At 35.0% G+C, this 11,180-nt stretch overlaps 1 protein-coding gene across 1 annotated transcript; it reads left to right on the top strand.

The window, feature by feature from the left end:
- Positions 1-7,542: 7,542 nt before the first annotated feature.
- Positions 7,543-9,906, top strand: LOC145219197 (uncharacterized). The gene is made up of 3 exons (XM_080086592.1): positions 7,543-7,744; positions 8,084-8,233; positions 9,430-9,906. The coding sequence occupies exons 1-3, from the start codon at positions 7,585-7,587 to the stop codon at positions 9,609-9,611; spliced, it is 492 nt and encodes a 163-aa protein (XP_079942718.1). The 5' UTR covers positions 7,543-7,584; the 3' UTR covers positions 9,612-9,906.
- The last annotated feature ends 1,274 nt before the right edge of the window (positions 9,907-11,180 follow it).

The following is an 11,180-nucleotide window of genomic DNA, read 5'->3' as shown; positions in this document are numbered from 1 at the left end:
ACGGTTTTCACTGGCCAACTCCAAATTGCACTCAGATGCAGCATGCAAAGTTCCAGGTTATTTCAGTAAGTAAATCGGAAATGAGAAGCGTACATGCTCATTATTCGCAATGAACGACCGTTAAAATTAAGGCGCGCTGACATACAGACAAGCACTTTTCGGTTATAAAACACGAACGGTTTGACATAAATTCAAACGGTTTTCACTGGCCAACTCCAAACTGCACTCAGATACAGCATGCAAAGTTATAGGTCATTCCAATGAGGGAATCGGAAATGAGAAGCGCACATGGTCATTTTGGGCAGGCCACGACCGTTAAAAATTAAGTCGAGCTGACATACAGACAAAGACTTTTCGGTTATAAAACACGAACGGTTTGACATAAATTCAAAAGGTTTTCACTAGTCATCTACAAATTGAAGTCAGATACAGCATGCAAAGTTTCAGGTCATTCCAATAAGTGAATCGGAAATGAGAAGCGTACATCACCATTATTCGCAGGTCACGACCGTGAAAATTAAGGCGCGCTGACATACAGACAAGCAACTTTCGGTTACAAAACACGAACGGTTTGACATAAATTCAAACGGTTTACATTGGTCATCTACAAATTGCAGTCAGATGCAGCGTACAAAGTTTTAGGTCATTCCAATGAGTGAATCGGAATTCAGAAGCGTACATGCTCATTATTCGCAAGGAACGACCGTTAAAATTAAGGCGCGCTGACATATAGACAAGCAACTTTCGGTTATAAAACACGAACGGTTTGACATAAATTCAAACGGTTTTCACTGGCCAACTCCAAATTGCACTCACATACAGCATGCAAAGTTATAGGTCATTCCAATGAGGGAATCGGAAATGAGAAGCGCACATGGTCATTTTGGGCAGGTCACGACCGTTAAAAATTAAGGCGAGCTGACATACAGACAAAGACTTTTCGGTTATAAAACACGAACGGTTTGACATAAATTCAAACGGTTTTCACTAGTCATCTACAAATTGAAGTCAGATGGAGCATACAAAGTTTCAGGTCATTCCACTGAGTGAATCGGAAATGAGAAGCGCGTACATGCTCATTATTCGCGATGAACGACCGTTAAAATTAAGGCGCGCTGACATATGGACAAGCAACTTTCGGTTATAAAACACGAACGGTTTGACATAAATTCAAACGGTTTTCACTGGCCAACTCCAAACTGCACTCAGATACAGCATGCAAAGTTATAGGTCATTCCAGTAAGTGAATCGGAAATGAGAAGCGCACATGGTCATTTTGGGCAGGTCACGACCGTTAAAAATTAAGGCGAGCTGACATACAGACAAGCACCTTTCGGTTATAAAACACGAACGGTATGACATAAATTCAAACCGTTTTCACTGGCCAACTCCAAATTGCACTCAGATACAGCATGCAAAGTTATAGGTCATTCCAATGAGTGAATCGGAAATGAGAAGCGCACATGGTCATTTTGGGCAGGTCACGACCGTTAAAAATTAAGGCGCGCTGACATATAGACAAGCAACTTTCGGTTATAAAACACGAACGGTTTGACATAAATTCAAACGGTTTTCACTGGCCAACTCCAAATTGCACTCAGATACAGCATGCAAAGTTATAGGTCATTCCAATGAGTGAATCGGAATTCAGAAGCGTACATGCTCATTATTCGCAATAAACGACCGTTAAAATTAAGGCGCGCTGACATACAGACAAGCACCTTTCGGTTATAAAATACGAACGGTTTGACATAAATTCAAACGGTTTTCACTGGCCAACTCCAAATTGCACTCAGATACAGCATGCAAAGTTATAGGTCATTCCAATGAGTGAATCGGAAATGAGAAGCGCACATGGTCATTTTGGGCAGGTCACGACCGTTAAAAATTAAGGCGAGCTGACATACAGACAAAGACTTTTCGGTTATAAAACACGAACGGTTTGACATAAATTCAAACGGTTTTCACTGGCCAAATCCAAATTGCACTCAGATACAGCATGCAAAGTTCCAGGTCATTCCAGGAAGTAAATCGGAAATGAGAAGCGTACATGCTCATTATTCGCAATGAACGACCGTTAAAATTAAGGCGCGCTGACATACAGACAAAGACTTTTCGGTTATAAAACACGAACGGTTTGACATAAATTCAAACGGTTTTCACTAGTCATCTACAAATTGAAGTCAGATGGAGCATACAAGGTTTCAGGTCATTCCAATGAGTGAATCGGAATTCAGAAGCGTACATGCTCATTATTCGCAAGGAACGACCGTTAAAATTAAGGCGCGCTGACATACAGACAAGCAACTTTCGGTTATAAAACACGAACGGTTTGACATAAATTCAAACGGTTTTCACTGGTTGATTATACTAAATGTTTCTTACTTTTCAAAGCTATTATTTAAACAGACATTTAGCTAAATTTAATTTGTAAATACAAATTCTTATGTTATGAATAGAAACGATAGTAATTAAACCGTTCCTCAAACTTTCAGTCAAGGCTGTGCAATCTGCGGCCGTACGGCCACATTAGAATATATGTACTGGCGGCCGTGATGTAATTATATCTCCTTTGCCAAAACTTTTCATTTTCAAATTGCCCGAAACAGATGTTGTGTTACTGAAAAGAGTGTTACCAGCCTAGCAGTCATATGCGTCAGTCTTTTTGTAGGCCTATTGTGTGCAAACAATACGATAAAACAGCTAGTAAAAGCATCACAATATAGATTATGACGTAATAAACATTAAAACTGATCTTTATTGTGCAACTCAATCTGTTCATCAAGTTGTAAATTATTGTGATAATAAATCCGGACCCCCCCCCCTTTTCAAAAAGTTTTGCGTAAATTAAATAGGCCCAAATCGTTTACGTTTACCGCTGATAACAGGGAGTCGTTATCTCAAAGCCCTGAGCCTTCAAACTCTTGTATTCGCTTGTTATCTAATCGCAAATTGTGACGTAACAAGGGTTTAATAAGGAGTTTTATGCGCTAACAATCGGAAAGTTACGTTCCGGCCAGAATGCTGGTTGCAATTTCTTGGATATCAAACTGTTTTTGCATTTGTATTGTTTCGACCTGCCAAATACGTAATAGTTTTGTCCCAAACATTAGATCGATGTTAATCGAGTTATGTTATTAGGGTACACGGAATTTGCGACTGCCACAATTTATGCCTTCTACAGTGACCAACTTTAGTGCATTCGTGACATTGCGCAACTTAACAGTAGAATTATCGCTTTAGAAAGGCGTTCATTCCTTGAGAATCTGTTCCCCCTTCTTAAGCAACGATTTTGATAACCTGACGCTTTTGCTGAGTAAGCTAGATAGCAGCGGCAAAATCAGGAAACTACAAAGCTGTTGCAAAAATTATTTGTTCTTTCTGTCAATTGGAGTTGGTGGCAGTTTAACATGTGAATTACGTATTCAGTCTCGTGCGGTCTAGCGTGTTTGCAAAGACTTTTCGTAACAAAACTCCTTTTCAAATAGTACTTTTCGTAACAATTTTTTTTCCAGCTAACACTTTTCCGTAACAAACTATTCTTACGGCTAAAGCTTTTTGCGAGCTAAATTTATTCAAAACCGATGTGTTTTGCAACGTAAAGCATGTTTCAACAACTTATAGGATGGTTGAAGCTAACAGTTCCTGTAACAAAATTTTCTTACAGCTAACACTTTTCGTAACAAAATTTTGTTCCATCTACCACCGTAACAAAATTTTCTTACAGCTATAGCTTTTTGCGAACTCATTTTATTTGAAACCGATGATTTTCGCAACTTAAAGTATGTTTCAAACTAACACTTTTCGTAACAAAATTTTGTTCCACCTAACAGTTTGTGTAACAAAATTTTGTTCCAAATAAAAATTTTTGTAACAGAATTTTGTTTAACTAACACTTTTCGTAACAAAATTTTTTTCCAGCTAACACTTTTCGTAAAGAAATTTTGTTCCAACTATATCTTTTTGTAACCAAACTTTGTTCCAACCAACGCTTTTCCGTAACAAATTTTCTTAGAGCTTTAGCTTTTTGCGAGCTAAATTTATTCAAAACCGATGTGTTTTGCAACGTAAAGCATGTTTCAACTAACACTTTTCGTAACAAAATTTGGTTCCATCTAACACATTTCGTAACAAAATTTTGTTCCAATTAACACTTGTTGCCTCAAAATTTTGTTCCAACTAACACTTTTCGTAACAAATTTTTGTTACGGCTAACACTTTTCCGTAACAAAATTTTGTTCCAACTAACACTTTTCGTAAAAATTTTGTTCCAGCTAACACTTTTCGTAACAAAATTTTGTTCCAACTAACACTTTCCGTAACAAAATTTTGTTACGGCTAAAGCTTTTTGCGAGCTAAATTCGTTTAAAACCGATGATTTTTCGTTTAAAACCGATGAACTTAAAGTATGTTTCAAACTAACCCTTTTTGTAACAAAATTTTGTTCCAATTAACACTTGTTGCCTCAAAATTTTGTTCCAACTAACACTTTTACGTAACAAATTTTCTTAGAGCTTTAGCGTTTTGCGAGCTAAATCTATTGAAAACCGATTATTTTCGCAACTTAAAGTATGTTTCAAACTAACACTTTTCGTAACAAAATTTTGTTACAGCTAACACTTTCCGTAACAAAATTTTGTTCCAGCTAACACTTTTCGCAACAAAATTTTCTTTCAACTAACACTTGTTGCCTCAAAATTTTGTTCCATCTAACAATTTTTCGTAACAAATTTCCTTAGAGATCTAGCGTTTTGCGAGCTAAATTGATTGAAAACCGATGATTTTCGCAACTTAAAGTATGTTTCAAACTAACACTTTTCGTAACAAAATTTTGTTACAGCTAACACTTTTCGTAACAAATTTTTGTTACGGCTAACACTTTTCCGTAACAAAATTTTGTTCCCACTAACACTTTTCGTAACAATTTTGTTCCAACTAACACTTTTCGTAACAAAATTTTGTTCCAGCTAACACTTTTCGTAACAAAATTTTTTTTCAACTAACACTTGTTGCCTCAAAATTTTGTTCCATCTAACACTTTTTCGTAACAAATTTACTTAGATATCTAGCGTTTTGCGAGCTAAATTGATTGAAAACCGATGATTTTCGCAACTTAAAGTATGTTTCAAACTAACACTTTTTTGTTACGGCTAACACTTTTCCGTAACAAAATTTTGTTCCAATTAACACTTTTCGTAACAATTTTGTTCCAACTAACACTTTTCCGTAACAAAATTTTGTTACAGCTAACACTTTTCGTAACAAAATTTTGTTCCAACTAACACTTTTCGTAACAAAATTTTGTTCCAACTAACACTTTTTCGTAACAAATTTCCTTAGATATCTAGCGTTTTGCGAGCTAAATTGATTGAAAACCGATGATTTTCGCAACTTAAAGTATGTTTCAAACTAACACTTTTTTGTTACGGCTAACACTTTTCGTAACAATTTTGTTCCAACTAACACTTTTCGTAACAATTTTGTTCCAACTAACACTTTTCCGTAACAAAATTTTGTTACAGCTATAGCTTTTTGCGAACTCAATTTATTTGAAACCGATGATTTTTGCAACTTAAAGTATGTTTCAAACTAACCCTTTTTGTAACAGAATTTTGTTCCAACTAACACTTTTCGTAACAATTTTGTTCCAACTAACACTTTTCGTAACAAAATTTTGTTCCAGCTAACACTTTTCGTAACAAAATTTTGTTCCAGCTAACACTTTTCGTAACAAAATTTTCTTTCAACTAACACTTGTTGCCTCAAAATTTTGTTCCATCTAACACTTTTTCGTAACAAATTTCCTTAGATATCTAGCGTTTTGCGAGCTAAATTGATTGAAAACCGATGATTTTCGCAACTTAAAGTATGTTTCAAACTAACACTTTTTTGTTACGGCTAACACTTTTCCGTAACAAAATTTTGTTCCAACTAACACTTTTCGTAACAATTTTGTTCCAACTAACACTTTTCCGTAACAAAATTTTGTTACAGCTAACACTTTTCGTAACAAAATTTTGTTACAACTAACACTTTTCGTAACAAAATTTTGTTCCAACTAACACTTTTCGTAACAAAATTTTGTTCCAACTAACAGTATTCGTAACAATTTTGTTCCAATTAACACTTTTCGTAACAATTTTGTTCCTACTAACACTTTTCCGTAACAAAATTTTGTTACAGCTATAGCTTTTTGCGAACTCAATTTATTTGAAACCGATGATTTTTGCAACTTAAAGTATGTTTCAAACTAACACTTTTTGTAACAGAATTTTGTTCCAACTAACACTTTTCGTAACAATTTTGTTCCAACTAACACTTTTCGTAACAAAATTTTGTTCCAGCTAACACTTTTCGTAACAAAATTTTGTTCCAGCTAACACTTTTCGTAACAAAATTTTGTTCCAGCTAACACTTTTCGTAACAAAATTTTCTTTCAACTAACACTTGTTGCCTCAAAATTTTGTTCCATCTAACACTTTTTCGTAACAAATTTCCTTAGATATCTAGCGTTTTGCGAGCTAAATTGATTGAAAACCGATGATTTTCGCAACTTAAAGTATGTTTCAAACTAACACTTTTTTGTTACGGCTAACACTTTTCCGTAACAAAATTTTGTTCCAACTAACACTTTTCGTAACAATTTTGTTCCAACTAACACTTTTCCGTAACAAAATTTTGTTACAGCTAACACTTTTCGTAACAAAATTTTGTTACAACTAACACTTTTCGTAACAAAATTTTGTTCCAACTAACACTTTTCGTAACAAAATTTTGTTCCAACTAACAGTATTCGTAACAATTTTGTTCCAACTAACACTTTTCGTAACAATTTTGTTCCTACTAACACTTTTCCGTAACAAAATTTTGTTACAGCTATAGCTTTTTGCGAACTCAATTTATTTGAAACCGATGATTTTGAAACTTAAAGTATGTTTCCAGCTAATACTTTTCGCAACAAAATTTTGTTCCAACTAACACTTTTCCGTGACCAAATTTTCTGCTAACAGATACCTTTTCTAACACATTTTAGTTCCAGCTGACACTTTTCCGTAACAAAATTTTGTTCCACCTAATAGTTTTGTAACGTAATTTCTTCCAATTAACAATTTTGTATCAAAATTTTGTGACAGGTAACACTTTTTGGAACGAGATTCAATTTGTATGGTTTCACCATGTATGTGCAGATTTAAAACACAAAATGTTTAAAATATGCTTAAAAAATTCTCTTTGTCGCCATCTAATAAACAAAAAAATACGGTAACAAAATTTTTTGTTACCCCCAATTTAACGATGTTTTTCTGTTCAAAAATTTTCGTTACGACATACCAGAAATTTTTGTAACTTGGAACAAAATTCGGAACAAAATTTTCGTTCCGAAACGAAATTGTTCATTTTGGAACGAAATTTTGTTACTCGGAACGGTTTCGCTAACGGTATTTCCGAGTTAATGGAAAATTGCATTATGCCCCATTACCTATGTTATAGTGTATGGCATATGTTGTATTTAAAAATCATTTTCTATTCTCTTACAGATTTGTATTAAATACACATAACCTTTTAACCGAGATACACCTGAACAAAATGAATACAACGGGAAAAGTGGGAGTAGGATTCATTGTATTGGCATTTCTGTTGGTTCTCGTTGCCACATTTAGCCCAGGGTGGATTCAATTGGGCAGTGCTGCAGGCGGTCTTTTTTATGCTTGTCTTCCAGGTTTTGGGTGCAATGTATATTCGGCCGGTAAGTTAAAGATAGTCATTTAAACTTACTCTGTATTACAGTCATGGTACCATTGTGGTATTGTTAAAGCATTAATTCCCTGTTAAATATTACTAGTGATAAAGTATACCGCCTGGTTGTTGTTCATAAATTTAGGATGCAGTGTTTTTTGACCTTTCGGTTTAGATTTTGGAAGATTTTGTTAGGATTTTTCAGAATTTTCTCCTGTTCGAACTATAGCAAGCCGATAAGCATTATTATTGTTTTTATTTATTTATGACCACGATTAGATCAAATATATATCTGAATATTAGTTTTACCACTTCAAGACATTTACTTTTTTGTTTTTTACATTTTTAGCGAGTGTTTTTCCAGTTCCCTACATTATAACATTTGCTTTGATGATACTAGCAGTTGTATTGATGCTGCCGGGATTTTTCCTTGCCATCATTGGATGTAGGGGTGATGGGTCAAAGTTGAAAACAGCCGGTGGACTTTTTATTGCTGGTGGTAAGTGATCATAACGAGACTTTTTTAGCCTGTTCCTCGCTGCTCGCCATATGGAAATGCTTGGGAGACCGGTTTATTCGGTATGACGCCTTTAATAAGCCTGATGTACTATGATTGAACAAGTAATCGAATAACAGTTGGTTATTGCTTTGCGAATTGGGAAAGTTTGAAACAAACTATAATATGTTGTATAATAATTATTCAGACAATCAGTAATCATGTAGAGGTCTTCCTTTTGCAGTCACTTCCATTAACTATCACGTTCACTTATTAGTTCACATATCATGTCGACATGTTGTGCATTGTAAGGCATTAAACATATGTCGCTAAAATGTACATAGCAATATGTCAACACAACTTCGGTTTCGATTACTGATGCCGAATAGATTAATTTAAGTATTAGTATCAGACAGAAACAAGCCGTTTCCTGTATAGGCCCGATACGTTTTATGCGTTAAAACAACAACCATATTGCTTTATGACTAATCGGTATTGAATAGCCCGAAATAATTGACAATTAAAACAAGTGTAAACAGTTGCATTGTTATGACTGGTATAGCAAACGATTCGACGTGACCACCATTATCGCGTTTTACGGCGTTTTATCCACAAAAACTGAACAAACATGTTTTTACGTGTACTGAGTGACAAACATAACATAAACACAGGGCATAAATTTAAACGGCTGTTATTTTAAATGATCAGCGTTTTTTATAGGATTTATCACTGAGCGTCAATTATTAATTAAGTTGTAGCAGTAAATGATATCTTGTAGCCTACTAATTGTACCTGCGTTTTGCGCCCAACTTATAGACCAGACATTTCTCTGTGGCTGGATAAAACGCACTATTAGGAAAGTTTAAAAACTCTTCATACTCGACTTGCGAAATATAAACAATTTTTGTTTGAAATTTTTTGTACAAAAATTGTTTACCTATAACACTGATCTCATGTTCTTATAGTCTCGCGTCATATAACGCTTTTTAACGCTATTTTAGCAGCGCATTTAGTCATGATCCACTAATTGCGCTCTTGTGGTTTAGCGTTTTACCGCGCAACTGTTTCCGGATTTGTAAATGATATAGTGCATGCAATTGTGTCGCTACGGATTTTTTTCACCAAGCAGAATAAACACAAGACACTTACCCAAAATGTTCCTTTTTTAACCAGTTATTTTTTTTGTTTTGATTTTACAGGTATATTCACTCTAATAGCTGTTGGCGTCTTTACCGGTTTAACTCTGCCAGCTCATGCCCTGCTTGCTAGCGCGATTGTTCAAATATACTTTTATGGTTATTGGATGGCATGGATTGGCGGAGTTTTCGCAATTATTGGTGGAGCTCTCACTGTTCACAGCTCGAAGACAACCGAGGCTTAAATGAACTAAAATGAGAAAGTTCAAAAATTCAATGCATTTTATTGAGCATATTTATAATGTAAACATATGCGAGTGTCCTGTCAGACTACATATATTGCAATAACACAAATACCATCATTTCTTAATTACATTTCTATTTATCGCTTTATTTATTGCAAAGCTTTAGCTTTCTATACAATTATTTTTGATCAAGGTGTTATGCGTAATGTTTGAACCTGCAATAAACATGTTTTCATGTATTTTTCCTTACTTTCGTCACTTTAAACTGTTCAACTTAAAAGAAAACTTACTTAAATGTCACCCTGTGTATAAATTCTTTTTGCGTTACAATAAAAAACGAACTTTATATGGGTGTGCAAAATTGAGCTAAAAAAATGTGAGCATTAATTGGCAATAGCATGCAGTTGCAACACCATTAAACTGCTGTTAACTGTAAACAACCCATATAAGTCACGTTGTACCGTCTTTAGACAATTTAAAAAAGCACACAGTACAATGTAATGCAGCATATGAAACTCCGTCATCGGCCAAAAGGGAAAGTCCGCACTACATTAAACTTTTCATCATGAAATTACAGCATTGCAACTAAATGGCTTTACACATGACAATACGATGCGGTGCAGAGAGATACTTTGGGCATGTTAGGTTTTTATTTGAAAACCACACTCAAAAGTGCAGGTTTTCACCAATTGGGGCAATATGTTTATATTCCTTTGTCAAAAAATGCCAGTGATGTAGAATAAAACGGGAACATTTATTTTGGAAAATGATAATGAAGAAGCAAATGCTTCTCACTCAAAGTCAGTAAACACGAGTGTCTAGAACTGATGATGCTGCATAGGTAAAATATATACCTCGATTAACAACCTCGTGTCTACTGATTTTGAGTCAGAAGCATTTGCTACTTAATTATTATTTACTGAAACAGTTTTGACTCAGTGATCGTGGACAGTAACATGCTTAATATTACTGCGACAGATACTGTGCATAACATTTACATTTTATTTCGCAGACGTTTTGACAAAAACAATTGTTACGATTAGTTAAATAGTGCACAAATTTATATAGGTTGGAAACAACCGATAAAGTGCATGTCATCGTTTCAAGAATTTGGTCAACGTGAGTAAGCATAAAAGGTCACGTTCTTTGCGGCGACGTGTTTTCTGCGAGTTTTCCAGCTTTACCGAAAAATTTAACGCCCGAAGGCGCAAGCTCGCTTGACGCTCTTTAACGGGTCACGTGACCACGATACGTGTGCGTCAAATATACGTTAACTGCGGGAGGATATATAATGTCATCGCATAGGATGTGCGACGTACACGCAATAGACCTATGGGAAGTTCGATGAGTAAATGTTAATCTGATTCGCTTGGTTAGACCAAAAGCGCATTTACTGTACTTATACTTAATAGTCTCGTGATAGTTTAGCGTCCGACCTCAGTCATATTATCTACAATAACGAACGAGATACTATTGACGTTGTGAAGTAATTCAGAAAGTTAAAGGAAATAAACAGATTTTCGAGTTTTTAGGAAGTTGTGTTTATCAAAGCTGCATTAGAAGTAGCGA

Source organism: Phallusia mammillata, chromosome 3 (assembly GCF_965637545.1).
Source record: "Phallusia mammillata chromosome 3, kaPhaMamm4.hap1.1, whole genome shotgun sequence".
NCBI lineage: Eukaryota > Metazoa > Chordata > Ascidiacea > Phlebobranchia > Ascidiidae > Phallusia > Phallusia mammillata.
Note: the sequence above shows the minus strand (reverse complement) of the source record. Positions and strands in the feature narration are given on the sequence as shown.

Excerpts from the sequence above, each read along its gene's own strand:
- LOC145219197 (XM_080086592.1), top strand. The coding sequence starts at position 7,585 with ATGAATACAACGGGAAAAGTGGGAGTAGGATTCATTGTATTGGCATTT. Across the intron at positions 7,745-8,083 it reads GTGCAATGTATATTCGGCCG|CGAGTGTTTTTCCAGTTCCC; the intron begins GTAAGTTAAAGA and ends TTACATTTTTAG. Across the intron at positions 8,234-9,429 it reads TGGACTTTTTATTGCTGGTG|GTATATTCACTCTAATAGCT; the intron begins GTAAGTGATCAT and ends TTGATTTTACAG.